This window comes from Paramisgurnus dabryanus, chromosome 11 (genome assembly GCF_030506205.2).
Source record: "Paramisgurnus dabryanus chromosome 11, PD_genome_1.1, whole genome shotgun sequence".
NCBI classification, from domain to species: Eukaryota; Metazoa; Chordata; class Actinopteri; order Cypriniformes; family Cobitidae; genus Paramisgurnus; species Paramisgurnus dabryanus.
The window spans coordinates 15253258-15271275 of NC_133347.1; the positions used below are offsets into that span (position 1 = coordinate 15253258).

At 38.7% G+C, this 18018-nt stretch overlaps 1 protein-coding gene across 1 annotated transcript in view; it reads right to left on the reverse strand.

Annotated features, from left to right (window-relative positions):
• The window catches only part of prex1 (phosphatidylinositol-3,4,5-trisphosphate-dependent Rac exchange factor 1), an 86098-nt gene that overhangs the window by 28868 nt on the left and 39212 nt on the right, over positions 1-18018 (reverse strand). The window contains exons 7-13 of the mRNA XM_065247049.2: positions 17349-17482; positions 16650-16765; positions 14017-14166; positions 7920-8067; positions 2306-2406; positions 938-1041; positions 627-676 (exon numbers count right to left, since the gene is read on the reverse strand). Coding sequence (XP_065103121.1) covers positions 627-676; positions 938-1041; positions 2306-2406; positions 7920-8067; positions 14017-14166; positions 16650-16765; positions 17349-17482 — 803 coding nt within the window. The remainder of the gene's footprint in view (positions 1-626; positions 677-937; positions 1042-2305; positions 2407-7919; positions 8068-14016; positions 14167-16649; positions 16766-17348; positions 17483-18018) is intronic.

Below are 18018 nucleotides of genomic sequence, written 5' to 3' on the forward strand. Positions count from 1 at the left end.
TCCAAGCAATTAGTGTACTGTTATTTGTTTACTAGACTGTGAATCAATTACATATATAAAGGTCATGCTAAAGGGTTAGTAATCAACACTTTATAATGTTAATATGTGGGTGTGAGGACATTTTGTGGGTAATATCTAAGGTGATTAGTGACCAAAAAAAACAATATGACTTTGTCTGTTCCGTGTAAGGTTACCAAGGCATGCTGCACATGAGAGGCTAACATATATATCTGATTACCGGTACCTACTTTTAAAGGGACACTCCACTTTTTTGAAAATATGCACATTTTCCAGCTCGTTTTTACCGTTTTGGAATCCATTCAGCTGATCTCTGGGTCTGGCGGTACCACTTTTAGCATAGCTTAGCATAATCCATTGGATCTGATTAGACCATTAGCATTTTCAAAAAAGTGGAGTGTCCCTTTAACTGAACTAATGTATTATTATTATCCTGGAGTTTAAAAAAAAAATGTTTTGAGTGATAGAAAAGTCAGCAAATTGTGGTGTGTGTGTGTGTTTAAAAATCAATAAGATTTAACACTATAATGACCATGAGGAGTTAAGTAATGATTTTGTGTGTGTTGAGTGTGAACATCACAGTGTGATAGAAAACATGTGTCACTTACTTGACAACAGGTGTGAAGAGACCATGCAGACGGCAATAGAGTCTCACTCCCTGTCAGACATAAACACACACAAAGCATTTGCATAACAGCTGCATCTCATTACGCATTTCAATTACTGTTGCCCATTGAAATCCCCCCCATTACCAACATTTGTTGGCTAAATTAGTTAATTTCTTGAAGGACATGAGTGTGCACAAAAGCATTTCAAGCAATACGTATTGTGAAAACAGCCATGCAAATAACCATGACTTACTGACTATTTTAAATTGTGATCAAGCTGGAAAACTTTTAAATAATGTGGGTGGGAAAACCTTTGACATGATGTCCTCCATCTCACTCCTGGCTTTATAGGTGCCGTCATCGTAACGGAAGCGATACAACACTTGCTCATTCTTAAACTGGTGCTTATCTGAGACTTAAGTGAGAAACACAAACATAATTTTAAATTTATTAGTGAATAATGAAAAATACATTTCCTGCTTTTTAAAGTCTTTTATGATGATACTTGTATGGTTGTTACTGTAATATCACTACAGCATAATGAGTGACGGGTACGTTCTTTAAAATTCATCTTTTTGTGTTACAAGGGAAAAAGTCAAAGGCTTTGACCGACATGAGGCGAATATTTATTTTTAGGTGATCTATCTTTTTTAGCTACTTCTCATTTTATATGACACAGCAATGTGAGCTGAAGAAAACTCTGTGATGTATGTTGCAACGCCTTTCTCCTAGACAGTGCTGGACTGCAATAAAATGTACATGAAGTCTGTTATACTTAAAGTTGTGATTTCAATCGGTATACCAAAAAGCCGCTTTGACCTCCTCCTTGAACGTTACCATCATATTATTGATCAACAGCCTCGATCTATAATTCTTAGATTTATCACTCCAATCCCCTTCAGTGTATGTCGAGATTCAGGGACGGAGCCTGTCAAAATCCCCTGGCAATAATGGAGAGGTATGAAGCTATTCTGGTCTCAAACACTCATGATTTATTCAAAAAATCTTGTTCACGTAGGTGTCCCGACTGCCAATCATCTGTAGACAATCTCAGTGACTGCAGGCCAAAATCACATGTGTGCCAAATTTTATGATTATAAATCCATCTAACTGTGATTTTTACGAGCTCACAGCGTGTATAAACAGTGGACACAATTGATGGTTGTATATCTTGGCAAGAAATTTTTAAACAATAGGAGTTTAGACCATAGAGAACACAAAAACATTCTTGTAGCTCGGTTTGCTGAGCATTACGTTAGCAGCGCAAAAGTCGAGAGTTCAATTTCCAGGAAACACACATATACTAACATACTGATAAAATGTGTGGAAAATGCATTGTAAGTCTCTTTAGATAAAAGCATGTTGCAATGAATAAATATTAATGTTGTATAGAATAATACATATAATGCACATCTTTATATAACAGCTGTCTGATTTATCAATTTATCCCTCCATCTATGGTATTATATTAACATGCTTTATAAAATAACAGATGTGCATAGTTACCTTATAAATGTAGTATGATTTTTCTACGGTCTAATTATTGGTATCAGATTGGTTATAATAGTTGACTTGCCAACAACTATCTATTAACTAAAATACTACACTATTACAGTACAAATTACATTATTATCTTAGCTGAACTTTTATAAATGTCAAGGTGATGCCATCCATCTTACCATGATGTATGATGCCGTTCTCCAGAAGAGCCTGACCCAGGTTGATTCCCTCCTCAGCCTTACTGATCTCTCCACTTTCCAAGAGCCATGAGACAAACTCACTGCGAAAAGCACAGATACAACAGCTGTGTCAGTCTGCATATACCAGCGCACTACAAAAGAGATCCTAACACTATAGATATTTATGAGACAGCAGCCAAAGGTGCTTTGGGAGACTGGATTCACTCAACTCTTCAAAGTGAAGGGAAAGCATCAAGTTCAATGTCACAAAGATCCACAAATCAAGAGGATACCGAGCTGAATCGACCTTCGGTGAGGACAAACAAAGCTTTGAAGTTTAACCATCATAAGTTGGATTCAAAGAATTGTTACTTTAGCGTTTGAAAAGGATTTATCAGTTTAGTGCTGCTAGTGAGATAAACACATACAGAAGCTTTAAAGCATTTACCACAACTACACATTTATCCAAATTTAGCCCTTAAGCTGTGTACTGGTCTTTTTGCAGTGGCATGTTTAAGGTGGTGTAATGGTGAATGAAATGTGTGAATGCATGTGTGACTTCATGTCTCAAGTGTGTATGACTGCCACGTGAGAGAAACTGTGTGAATCCCATTAGATTCATGGACCAAAATAAGATATGTGTAAACAGTTATGACGCCTTTAAGGGAATGTGAGAAGGGTGTATGTGTGTTTGCATGCATGTGTCCTTGAATTGTTGAAAGACGGCAGAGAGGGGAGTGGGGTCGGATGAAAGGATGGTTTAACAGATGGTGGAGGGAAAGAGAAGACGCGGGAGCCAAAGGCGCCCAACATTCAGTAGTACAGTAGGACAAACAGATTCTCCATTCATGTCTCAGCTGACTACACAACTACTTTCCCCTTCAGGTTTCTTTCAAAGTAGCTGACGACAGGCACAATTTAGGACCTTTAAAGGGACGCTGCACTTAAAAAATAGGCTCATTTTCCAGTTCCCCTAGAGTGAAACATTTGATTTTTAGCTGATCTTCAGGTCTGGTGGTGCCACTTTTAGCATAGCTTAGCATAATCCCTTGAATCTGATTAGACCATTAGCATCGCGCTAAAAAATGACTGAAGAGTTTTGATATTTTTCCTATTTAAAACTTGACTCTTCTGTCGTTACATCGTGTACTAAGACTGACGAAAAATGTAAAGTTGTGATTGTCTAGGCAGATATGGCTAGGAACTATACTCTCATTCTAGCGTAATAATCAAGGACTTTGCTGCCGTACCATGGCTGCAGCAGGCACAATGGTTTTACAATGCACCCGAAAATAGTCCCCTTGGTTACTTTCAATACCAGAGGACTATTCTCGTAGCCTAGAAATCTAGACGCACCCTAGCGGCCGCAAAATATATTTGCTGCCAGGGTTTAGTCTAGGCACTCACAATACACTTAACAGCTCCAAAAACCAAAATTTGGTCAGGCCAATCACATCGTGTGTAGCGTCTGTGGGGCGGGCTTAACATGATGACGACAGAGCTGCAACGGTTCCTACTTGAAAACAAAGAATGGCTGCTGCTGCTGGCGAACAGCTTTCTTTTGAAGCGGCTTTGGCCGCGACTCTTGAGGAATTAGACTTATGTTTTTCTTTGAGAGAAGAGCAAATAACCCTACTGAAGTCCTTTTTAAGCAAGAAAGATGTGTTTGGAGTTTTGCCGACTGGTTACGGTAACTACGTCACCTTCTTCGTTGCTCTGATTGGTCATAGCGCTATCCTATTGCGTGCAGAGGCATTTTGAGGGACAACCTTATATCCCGCCCCTTGCATTGAGCCGTTTGTGTGAAGAGTTGCCAGACCTTACATCTTGATGTAGGTCTGGCTAACCAGGCTACTATTTTCGGGCACTGCGTAATATCATTTTTCGTCGGTCTTAGTACACGATGTAACTACAGAAGAGTCAAGTTTTAAATAGGGAAAATACGGAAACTCTTTGGTTAGTTTTGAGCGCGATGCTAATGGTCTAATCGGATTCAATGGATTATGCTAAGCTATGCTAAAAGTGGTACAGCCAGACCTGGAGATCGCCTGAATGGATTCCAAAACTGTAAAAATCTAATCTTTAACTCTAGGGGAGCTGGAAAATTTGCCTATTTTCAAAAAAGTAGTCGTTAAAAGTACTAGTACTAGTGTGTTCTAGGAAGAAGTTCACGCAATCTAATTAGTAGAGAATTGCGTTAGCAGTGCAAGGGTCATGGATTTGACTCCCAGGGGACAGACTGATCCAAAGATACCCTAATGTCACTTTGAAATTACATTTACTTTTTTCCTTATCCAAACTTGCGTTGCATTTAAGCAATACATTTTATCAGCATGCATGTTCCCTGGGAATCGAATTCTTTCCATATATTTGTGTGTGTGCAGTGTTTATAAAAAAGCTAAAATAATTGGGCTACTAAATATGGATTTGGTCATTCATTTATTCTAAACCTATGGGATTTTTTGTATGTATGTAATATATAATCATTCTAACTACAAGTGCCTCTCCTTAAAGCGCCATACAATTTCCATTCAAGTCTACAGCACAAACAACTAAGATGAGTTTGATGAGTTTCCTTCATCCTATGTATAAGATAGAGTAATGGTGATGCCAAAGAAAGAACCGCTAATAAAAACTCAAGATTAACACCAGAAGGAGGTCTTCAACAGTAATCAAGCCTTTCACACACTTAAAAAAAAAACAAATGTTTAGATGTGGTTATGTGGGTTTAAAACGTGCCTGTGGAGATCTTGGAGCAGTTCTGGAGTTCTCATTCGAGCCCATGAATGAGAGCAGTGAAATGAAACAGACAGTGAGTCTGCTGTGATTACATAAGTCTCTAATTCAGATTGGCAGGAAGTGGAAAGGGGTGGAGGTGGGCGTCCCTGGGGTGAATTAATTACTGTTTATGTAACTCATTAATATTCTCCATGGCTAACGCACACACAAAGCACTCTCACATGCAGTAGAGATATGTGCGTGAATGTGTGAATCTCTATATATGTGTATAATTCACCTTTGATAAAACCACCTGTCAAATGCACAAGTGTAAATTTTGTATGTGTAGCATACACAAAAAACTTCCTGTGGCTATTATGTATTTTAACTTCATTATGGTGCAACCCTTGCCCCACTGATTTACACCACAAGTTCAGGACTGTGGATGTGATTTAAATTCGACAAAACTATTTTCTGTATACTGAAAGCATTCCCATAGACGCTGTCAACAAAGTTTAAAATGTATTGAACCAAGAACATTCCCTTGGTGCTTTGGCCATTTAAAGCTTCTCACCATGCCGACTAACCTTTATGAATCTTTAAGTAAGAGAGGAGGAAAAATAGCAAGAAAGAAATAGGATGACATACATTTAATGCTGTTTGCTCAAGAATTCTGAAGCATTTACTTTGTTAAAACATCAAAATAATTTTACTATGAGTCAAATAAAGCAAGGCTTGTCTAAAAGAGAGTGCACGGCTCTTCGAGTCTGGACAGTGTTTGTCTGTATTAACAGCTGAACTGCTCTGTTGTTCGTGGAGGGACAGCAATTGTGCTCTATCCTAAACACAGAAGCACAAGCCGACTAAACAACGCAGCCAATCACAGCTGCTTTCACCTGGACCACCGAAGCTGAAACCCACAAATAATTGTGTTCGGAGGGAGCCGTGCGAAATGAATCAGTCAGGTGTTGACAGGGGAACAACAGACCAGCTGAGGCCATGAGGCCAGTAACAGTTTGCATCTCAGTCAATTCAGCAGCAGGGATGGAAAGACTACAAGCTCCTCATAATTTACTACAGTAACCCTAGTAAAAGCTTCGGGAGCTACAGTAGAAGCTAAAAACTAAATTGGAACTCTAAATTGAAGCCATTTACGACATTTTAAAATCACAACTAATTTGGCAGAATTCATATAGGACAAAAATGAGGAGGTGATAGCCTTACAGATAATTTGACCATAAATACAACAAATAAACAAACTTTATCATAAAATTCACTCTGCTTTTTAAACGCATGTCATGCTACTTTGGTCAAAATGATGGTCAAAAAAATGGTCCCTGGCTCTCACTGGAGCGGTACCCTTACAAAAAGTGCAGATTTGCACATGAAGATAGTTAATACTAGTACCTCAGGGGTACACACTGGTACCAACTGTATTAGTGATGGGCACAAGTCATCGATTGACCTAGGATTTGAATGGTTTATTTTATTACAAGCACCTGTGGTAGTGAAGACTGGGTGCATATTTGACGTTGTGTTTGATGTCGACGTTAGCTGACATCAGTACCATGCATGATTCAAAAGCTTATATTCGCACTCCCGCTGGCCGCGGCAACCCCGCTGATCCACACAACGCTGTGAAGTCTCGCATCAATGAGGCACTATGATTTTAAAAAGATGCAGAGTGGGCTCGAGTGCGGTTCACTTGGGCTCAGACGCGGAATGCGCAATCTGATCACGCGGAATGCGCAATCTGATCGCGCGATTCAAAAGGACAGACGTCAATTGCATGACCACTTACCTTCATCTGCCTCCGTAAAAACCTTAAAATGTTACGTAAATGTCTGAGCTGCACACGCGACCGATCAACTAAGCAAAATGATAGGCATGTGAGAGGGCTGTGTGTCATCGTGCACAAAACGACTCTGAATAAAAAACATAGACTTAACATTACGATGGGTTCCAGTGTTAAGAGAGTGCTTCACTTCCTGCTTTGTTCAAAACAATCGCATCCTAATGACAATGCACGCTTGGGCTCGGATCGATAAAAGTACAGTATGAGTGCGTTCTTTGGGGGAAGTAGGGAGGGGGACAATCGCCCTGGGGAACGGTTTGGTTTGAATATTGTGTGCACGCCCTTAATGGTACACACAGGGACCTATTAGGGCATATTTACAGAGTACTGCCCCAGTGACAGATTGGGAGCATTTTTTGACAATTTTTTCTGACAGTGTAGGTTCATTTAAACCAATGGATTTACTTTTTCATCATTGTTCAACTCTGATGCACATCTGATTTCTAAAGGGCTGAAATAAAACTCAAAACTAAACACTTTGTTAACAAATAAAATCAATACAACAGGTTTATACCGAGCACATTTGAGTTGGGAATCTCTCCACCATGCTCCCAAACACACACACTGTATCTGGAAGTTTAATGGCGTACATAGCACTCATTGTTCATTCATAGTGTTGAAAGATGGGGTGAGTGAGCAAGAAAGTGAAGAGTGAGCGAGAGAGAGAAAGTAAAGAGACATGCAGAGAGAGAGAGATAGATAGAGAGAGACTGAGGCTGAATGCAAAATTCTCTCTAATGAAGGCATTCTTCCTGGGAATGTCTGTGTCCAATGGGGTGCTTGGCAGTGAGCTTGGGAAAGCATTTACAAGTGCTAAGTGAGTCTATACGTGTGTATGTGTGCGAGGGCGTACACATTTTCATTCATACAGGGGCCTCTTGGATTAGGATGAGGCGCAAGGTATTCAGGAGACAGTGTGTAAAAGAAGAAGAAAGCACTGATCGAGCCAATCACTAACCTGGGAACTGACTAGTAGCGATAGGTTCAGTAAAATGTAACATTACTGGATTACATAATAGTCAGAACAAGGAAAAAACTCACTTTCCCAAGAAGCACTTGGGTACATTGGTGAGTTTCCTGCGTCGATCTTTGATAAGGTGGCGGCTCTTGATCATCATCATATGGTAGAGCTTTTCTCCCTTCTCTGCGATCATGACATAAGCATCTCGCTCCATCCCCAGCTTCAGACCTGCCGATCATCATTAAAAGATAAAAAGTAAATAAAAACAGAGTATGCTAATGTAAATTAATGATTTAAAGGAGTAAACACTTCAACCATTTTTGAATATACTAGACCTCTTACAACCCCAACCACAGTATGGACAAAAGGCCTTTAAAATTATTTTAAACTTTATTTTAATTGCAAAATATCTACAATTCTTTTAAAAATAGTATAGCTGGGATACAACATTTTAAATGAAACCATTTCAGATACTGTAGTAAACTTCTTGTACACACAAATGCACACTTCAGCATAAATTTCCTCTTGCTGTAACTTTGAATCAGTGTGGGTGTTGCTGTTTCAGTTAATGTTTAGGTGAGGCTCAGAGGAAACACTGGTTTAACTGATTTTATTATAAGACTGTGTTTGCTCACACATGCACATATATTTTGGTAAAGGGAGGGCGCCCACCCTAATCTGGTATCCGCATTTAGGGTGTAAACAACTTGAGCGTATAAGCCACACAACATTATATAGATATTGCATGCGGTCTTCTACTTTCATTGTCAATTAAAAATAGATTAGACAGTCACACTTCAAAATCTTTGGACTGGGACTGGCAGAGCAACTCAGTGAAATGAACACACATTTCTTGATGCAGGCCATCCAAAATAACACTCACGCTCAGTTTATCTCTGCATTTCTGGTCAAGATACAAGATGTGGTTAACAGGGTGAGAATTGTTAGAGCTACAAACGAAGATAAAAGCTCTACTAGGCAGCGTGTGCCATTTCCTTGCCACCCAAAAGACCTGAGAATAACAATGTATAACCTAATAAAAACTGTGCAATAGTGCAATGCAGCCCAGCAACTGCAAAAAAACAAACCAGTGTATATTAAAGGGACAGGCGGACCCAAAACTATATCAAGTCTTTTCGCTCTTAATAACCATTTTAAAATCAATCAGGTCACGAACTTTAACTCTTTTAATAGCCATTTTAACATCAAGCAACTCCTGCACACGATTTTCTAATTCCTTGTACTTATTTTTATGATAACCTTCATTTTGACCAAAATCGACATTTCTATTTTCTTTTGCCTCTGGCTCAAAATTAGACGGTGCGCATTCTGACTCATTTTGCCACAACGGGTCACATTTGGAAAGTTACAACGCTCAGAGTTCAATGCATCAGGAGATATTTACTTTAAAAGAAATTGTTTCTAAAAAAGCTTAGAATGTAGCACGGAAAACGCGTCTAAAATAGGGGAAGTTGTTGTGTGATTGACTGTGCAAACAGATTCAACAAGAATTTGTAGTAGTATTAGGCAGGACAAACATATATGTCGGGAAAAGAGATCTGGGCACATGCCAAGGTCCCCAGACTAATGGTTCTTGGCAAGTTGTTAGAATCGCTGTCAAGGCCAACTAAAATCAATTTAAGCTGATAACTGTCCGTTATACTGCAGTTTTCTTTTAAAACCCAGCCATTTGTTCAATGTTTTGTCACACATTTTTTCAGGGCAGGGGCGTCTTCCTGCATGTTCACCTGTTAAAGATGCATGCCCTCTATATTTTTGAGGGAGGGGCTTCATAGACCCGAACTAACTAAGCAGCCTGTTTAATGAGGATGGAAACAGCAGTGCAGAATGTAGGTAAAATATATGGAAAATAACGCTTTTTTTAAACAAAGCATAAATACGTTACAGTGTACCCATAAACATGATCAAATCTTAGAAAGTAGCGATTTACCCCGCCGCCCTTTAAAGGGATAGTTCGGACAAAAATGATATTAAACCCATGATTTACTCACCCCCAAGCTGTCCGAGTTGCATATGTCCATCGTTTTTCAGACAAACACATTTTCGGATATTTTATCAAATGTTTTAGTTCTTTCAGTTGATTAAATGTAATGTTACGGGGTCCACGACCTTCAAGTTAAAAAAAAGTGCGTCCATCCTTCACAAAATAAATTCAAACGGCTCCAGGATGATAAACAAAGGTCTTCTGAGGGTAATCCGCGCGATGTTGTTGTAGAAATATCCATATTTAAAACGTTATTAACGAAAATAAATACCTTCCGGTAGCGCCGCCATCTTGAACTCCTCTGAATTCAGGAGAGAGTATTAGCGTAGTGTACGCACTTTTCTTAGTGACGTATGACAAATTCGGAGGGCGGGGGCACAGAGCAGCAGCAGAGTAGCCTACGTAGGCTGCGTAAGCGCTCATCCTGAATGCGGACGCGGCTAAGATGGCGGCGCTACCGGAAGGTAGTTATTTACGTTAATAACGTTTTAAATATGGATATTTCTACAACAACACAGCGCGGATTACCCCTAGAAGACCTTTGTTTATCATCCTGGAGCCGTTTGGAATTAATTTGTGAAGGATGGACGCACTTTTTTTGGACTTGAAGGTCGTGGACTATGGGTGGACCCCGTAACATTACATTTAATCAACTGAAAGATCTAAAACATTTCTAAAATATCCGAAAATGTGTTTGTCTGAAAAACGATGGACATATGCAACTTGGACAGCTTGAGGGTGAGTAAATCATGGGTTTAATATCATTTTTGGCCGAACTATCCCTTTAAAACTTAAACACAGTGTATCTTGCAAACATGTTGAACAGCAACATTTTACTACAAAAAAACTCAGGAATTTTCACACAAGGAATTGAATCTGTTATGATCATTATGAGTTACTGCATCGAAAGAGTTACAAATTGATCCTATGAAAACGTATTGCACAGAAGAAAAAGTGAAGAACTCAGAGGCCAAAGCCGCTAAACGGCACCAATAATGCATAATGATCTCAGCACGTATTATATGTCACCAAATACTTTTGCTTCAAATCTCCTTAATCCCGGCCTCAGGCATTTTAGAAATACTGCTTTGCCGGCAGAATTAGATTTTTCAGCAAAGTCCTCTAAGTGCATGGAAGACAAACTGAATGAACAATGGTGAACTTACGTCATGGTGCAAGAGTCTTTTTTACCTGCTTAAAGGAAGTTTACCAAATATATTATGATATTGACCAAATGTTTGAGGTTTTTAAACATTGAAACAAGGTGAACGTTAAAGAAAGTATATAATCGGGCGTGTGCTGTGCAGCTGATGCAGTACTCAGATGTGGCCGTGGCAGCTGGCGTGGCTCTCACTCTGTGCTCCTGGCTGTGTCTGAGGTCCCAGTGAGATGAGGCCACCGGCAGCTGCAGCCCTCGCTTACAAAGACAGTTTTCATGAGGTGTCTGTGGCAGCTGTACGATGCTCCAGTTCAACCGTGTTGCGGCAAAAAGGAAACGCATCTTTAAAAAGGGTCACAAAAAATGCCCAGCTGAAGTGGGATGCAGAGTTTTAGACAGAGCTCTGCAGAAAGGCAGACTTTTGTGTGGGCATTTGACATGCTATTAGATTATATAATTATCATGTGACCCAGTCTGTGAAAACCTAGCTAAACTGATTTTTTTATTTACGGTTTTCTACATAAAATAATTCTAAAATAAATAACATAATAATTTCATATAATACAATTTAACAATATAAAGAACAATATGTGAAAATATAACATTTATATAGACTGAGTAAGGCCATGTCAAAGAATTGAAATCAAACTTTGATGCTTCTGGATTTCACAGACTTAGCTATTGTGTGTACATGGATGGAAAAATTCTTATGTGAAATTTCAATATGGGGGACAGGGGGAGAAATCTGTACAAACCTGTCCTAATTTGTACAAATGTACAAAATTGTGCAAAATTCATTTGCATAAAACTATTTTACAATAAACTTAGCACTAAAACAACTGCTCTTTGATATACTGGACTCGTGACCAACATTCTTGAATTACAGGGACTTTTTGCATGTCAAACTAAGTATTAATTGGAACATGAAGTTTGATGGAGTGAGAGGGCTTGGACAGTTCAAGAGGTGTGACTGATGCAGCACCTGTTGGACTGGGCTCCGATTTCAAACGCTGGAAATCTGATACGCACCATAAAACTTCTGCTTTTATCTGGCATCACAGCACAAACGGTGACATCTCGCACTACCGCCAGCTAAGACAGCGGTCTAATGCTCTGGCTGAGCATTAAGGACTTGGACACTGGTAACTGATCCTTTAGGCCAATACTGAAACCTAAGCTGTGATCAGAAGTGCTATTACTGTGGTTTTACCGTTGTGATCACATGACCTAAACAATCAGTGCCACCCTGTAGTAAAAAGCATTATACGGGCCTCAAACAGAACAGGTGGTGCCGCAGAGGACAGGTGTTCTATAACACCACACAATAACAGAAGATAAGTACTCGTAGTCAAACATATACGCTAAAATACGAAGCACAGTGTAAAATGGGTTGACTCAAAATATGAATTCATTATTCATTACAGGCTAAACTTGTTTTGACAATGACTCAGTTATAATTTATATGCCAAAAACATGCAATATGTCAACAGTAAAATTCGGAAGTGGGATAAATTTGGATCAATAATTGTATTATTAATAAGAAAATATTATTATAAATATTATCATAAAATTTTGTATTACAGGAATAGTCCAACCAAATATAAATACTATTTTATAATTGACTCATCCTCATGACAAATGTTAAAGATATAAAAAAGACATATTTTATACATTTCTGGGCAGTTTCCTGGATAGGGCTTATTCTAGTCCCAGACTAAAATGAATGCTTGAGCTCCCTTAATTTAAAAACACCTTGCACTGATCTTAAAGCAACACTATGTAGTTTTTTTACCTTTAAATTATGTCTCTAAAATTATTTCAGTGATAGAACAACTCTTAACTGGACAAATTTTACTGTTGCTACAACCTGAGCAGCCTCCTAGCTGCTACAAGCACACTCTGAAAGTGGCGGTGGAGGGTAGGAAACACAGCCCCGCCCCTCCCCCTGCCTGCAGAAGAGTGTCTGATACCAGGCACTGTTGCGCTTTCAACCACATGGGGGAGCTGAAAGTCATTTTTACATGGAAACTACATAGTGTTGCTTTAAAGGGATAGTTCACCCAAAAATAAAAATTCTCATCCTTTACTCGCTCTCATGTTGTTACAAACCTGTATAAATGTCTTTGTTCTGATGAACACAAAAGAACATATTTTGAGGAATTAACTTCCGTAGTGGGAAAAAATTAACCACCCCAGAATAACCCTTCTTTATGCTGACCACCTATAAAAAAAGTTTGTTTGTATTCAACTAAAGAAAGGAAGTCATATACAGAGGGTTCCCACACCTTAGTTAACTTCAAATTCAAGGACCTTTTAAGGACTTTCCAGGTCCAAAACCCTCAAATTCAAGGACTAAATGTGGGGACACATTACAAGTGAGAGCAAGGTTACATAATGTTCCCTTTTAAGATACATTGCTACAATTTCCTTTCGAGGGAACTCGCGCTGCGTCACTTTGCTTTGATGACACCTCCATGGGTAAGTGCGTCTGAATGTGTATATCAAATTCAACCAATGGTGAGGCTTAATGACAAAGACAGGGTGACGCGGGAGCCAGGAAGTATATCGCTATCTGAAATATTGCCAAAAACGGCGTTACAGGGACGCAGAAAGTATGGCAAGGGAGACGCAGCGTCTCGTTTCCTTCTCAGGGAACAACAATTACATACGTAACCTGAGGCGTTTTCATGTGTCAAACACAAATATGCAAAAAAGCATTTTGGTATGAATCAACATTCGCATACAGAAGATATAAGCATTTAAAGCGAACAGTTTAGCACGTGTGGTTAAAAAGTCTAGAATTGTTATGATATTATCCTACACCACACAGGGAATAATATGAATTTTTTTCCAGAAAACTTCTTGCATAAAATAGATTCAAGCACTTTAAATGACCGGTATCTATGTATGTATATTTTCAAAACCTTCCCAGGGCCTTGAATTTTTCCTCCAGATTTTATCTCCACCCATATTACTATATTCATAAGTGTTAAAGAAGAGCAAAACTACTCACTCTCTCTCTGTTCACGCTCCTTTAAAATGGCATCCAGCCACTTCTGTTTGTCTTCAGCATTCTTTGCCATGCAAACAAACCATTTGTTTTTGGCCGTGTTGTGAATCTTCCAACCATTGGTTACTGTGTAGTTGTTACTGTGATAATCCGCTAGAAAGAAAGTAAAACAACATAAAATTAACAAAACTAGTTAAACGCAAATCATAAGTGTGCCACAAAAAACAGTACAGTCCCCTATTCTCCATTAACTGGACAGAAAGTCACGCCCAAAACTCAGGCCACTGGTCGAGTCTGTGTTTCTCTGTTCATCAGTTTTTATAAATACTCTTTGGCTTTAAAAAACAGCAAGTGTGCAGCATACTAATTTACTGTATGTTTTGCTCAGCCAAATACAGAAGGTTAAAAGGTTCTCTCTTACAATTACAAGATGAGTTACTGACCTAAACATACAAAACATGCTGACACAGAGAATCTGACTGTCTGCAACCATGTACCAACATTAATAATGTAAAGAGGTTAACCCATTAGGGTGAGAAATCATTAATGGTGCATTTCAGCACATAGCACTTCACTCCCATCCTTAAACCAAAGGCTGACAGGGTGCGAGTGTGAGATTTCTGCCTTCACTCATGGTCCAATATTATCCCAGATATGACAGTGGGTGAATTATACAGAGAAATTAATGAGGTATGTGATGAGCACTGGCTTAATGCTGAGGTGGTATAAATAGATTTCAGCACACAAGAGAAAATATGAGAGGCTTTTAGCTCATATAAATCTGGTTAGGGAGAATTTATGACCAATTATATTCGTCTGAACATATGAGAGCGGCTTAGTAATAAACACACTTTAGCATTACCTGATCTCTATTTTCCAATTAAACAAAATTGGCCAGTCAAAAACAAGCGGATCGGTTTGCCAAGTCAGCATACTGTACTTTAAATCGAGTGTCAGGTGTTTATCTACGCTGTGCATCACTCTAAAAAAAGAAAATTTTATGAAGACTTCATTCCCATTTGCATTTTATTGCACCTGAATTTAAAAGAGTCCTCTACCCACATACTTTGGATAAATTGATTTTAATTTACAGAAAACTTTGTGCTCCACAACCGGCGGAGTTTAAAGGGACACTCCACTTTGGCTAATTTTTCCAGCTCCCGTAGAGTTAAACATTTCATTTTTACCGTTTTGGATTCCATTCAGCTGTTCTCCGAGTCTGGCGGTACCACTTTTAGCATAGCTTAGCATAATCCATTGAATCTGATTAGACCATTAGCATCATGCTCAAAAATAACCAAAGAGTTTCAACATTTTTTCCTATTTAAAACTTGACTCTTCTATAGTTACACCGCGTACGAAGACAGACAGAAAATTAAAAGTTGCGATTTTCTAGGCCTATATGGCTAGGAACTATACTCTCATTCTGGCATAATAATCAAGGACTTTGCTGCCGTAACATGGCTGCAGCAGGCGCAATGATATTACGCAGTGCCCGAAAATAGTCCCCTGCTATTGAAAGTTACCAAGGGGACTATTTTTGAGTGGGATGCTAATGGTCTAATCAGATTCAATGGATTATGCTAAGCTATGCTAAAAGATCAGGAGATCGGCTGAATGGATTCCAAAACGGTAAAACTCTAGGGGAGCTGGAAAATGAGCCTGTTTTCACAAAAAGTGGAGTGTTCCTTTAAGGGGTTAATAGGGCTTAAATAGAGCTGCCAATATAATGTTTTAAGTGCAGTCCATTTCTTTTTTCATAAATATCCTGCTACATAAACAACTGATCATGCCTTCGACCATTATCTTCAACCGCACACAACAAAGTGAGTTTAACATGTAACCTAATCCAAAAAGGGCAAAATACACCGGTAATACATTTCCACAGATATTGAGCGTCATGTGAAACTAAGAGACTGAATAACAAAACATGGGCTCACACAGACCATATCAACTTTAAGATGTGTGGCTGGTACTATGACAGCCCTATGGCTTGTTTTCACATGTGTGTCAAAGAGGATGTTTTTCTTTGTGGCTAGGAGAGAGAGAGAAAGACGTTGCACTTCCACCCTGCCACTTAAGGTGTGGTGAAAGATTAAGAGCAAAAGGTGAGACACAGCAGCCATGACTCCCCTTGAGAGTTGAATTTCACATTGGGCCTGACAGTTTTTAAGGCAACCTTTGACTGGTGTGAATGCACGCTGAGCCCAGCAAAGATGTTAAACGCACAGAGCTATCATTTCTTAGAAGCACTGTGTGATCTTATCTTGAGGGCACAGCTGAGCTAATTTCTACTGTGTCAACTGAAGTTCCCTTTAAATGGCTTTGTTTGTTGCTTGTGTTATTTGTGAGCATCACATGGTGTTCAGATGAAACGACAAGGATATCATACAGGAAACTGTATGATGCACAGCTATATAAAAGGATGTTGTGCTTGATTTGAACTGTATAGCAGACATAACACTAGAGCTCTGTTCCAAAACCTAGCAGGCTACCTCATTGGCTACACAGGGTGCAGCACACATATGGAGACTTGACTTACTATTCGCTTATCTCGTATGCTTTTTAAAACCGTAAAAGCAGAAGGTACATACAGACATAAGTTGTTTGATTTTAGGAATAAACCAAAAGCATACCAGTTCCATCTTCCACATTCTCGACCTCCATGACCTCAGTGTTGATACGGCCTCTGAACACAAACTGCGGCCCGTTGATGGATTTTGTCCTCTTGGTGGATTTCTTGCCTGACACCCTGAATGTTAAAAGAATGACATATAGCTTAGTTTCTATACTATCAGAAAAAGGGTACAAAAGCTGTCACTGGAATGGTAACCTTTTAAAAAGGTTCTACTACTTATATGTCCCTTTGAGGTACCAATATGTAACTTTGAGGTACTAATACGCACCCTTTAAGTATAAAAGGTATGGCGTTTGAGATTTTGTATTTGTAATAAAACTTAATAAGGCATGTAACACTGAAACAAGGCTCTTTAAGATGGAGGAAGCTGCATGCCTCTATACCATAGTCAATCACAGTAAAAAATGTAGCTTCTTTTGGAATTAAAATAAATCTTTACTGTTATAGATGGATAAGTGTATAAATAAATGGTATTATCAGCATAAAAGTGTTTTTTTTAGCTTATGTCCTTACCCAAATCATTTATATGAATTGAAAACACAACAGGGAACCCTGGGGAACCCCTTTAATATATCACAAAAAATATGACTTGTGACCCCTTCACATGAAAACACATGATCTGCCAAATATTTTTAAACCACTTTAACATCTCAGGTCAATATCTCAAAGTGTGCGTATTGTGTACTGCATAACTAACCTAGATTTCCTCTTGCAGTAGACCAGGAGATTGTCAAACAGGAAGAAAACTCGCTCCTGGATGTTTCCAGCTGATATCTTTAGCAAGTTGCCTTGAAGTAGCAGTTCTGTGCAAATATCGGTCAAGTTCGTTCCCTGCAAAACAGAACAGAGAAAACATAAGTGTTAAAACGCCACTTCACAGGTGCCAATAGACATAAGCTTTTCACAGTAACAGACTGCAAAAGTTTTACTCAACAGTTTGTGTTTTTTTGTGTTTTATATAAATTTATCCTTAAATATTGCTTTTCACCATAGCTCAACCATGCTGCAAGAGCTATTGCTATAATTTTTAATGAACCCTTAATCATTAAAAAATACACAAACAACTGCTGTAATATGGTAACTGCTGTAATACAATTAATATATACAAAAATTCAAAATGAAAAATGCATATTAAAAAAATTCAATACTGTATCCATGGTGGAACATAATTGCCATATGGTAACATGATTATATTTCCGCTGTGTAGTAGGATTGCCAATCATGTTTCAATTTGTGAAATTTTAATCTCAATTTACCAAAAAACTGTCAAAAACCTGATTTGGGAGATTTTTTACACCTTTCAGTAATACAGGCCACAGCAAAGGATCCACACATATAATACATTTCAGACATGTGTAAATGCAGCA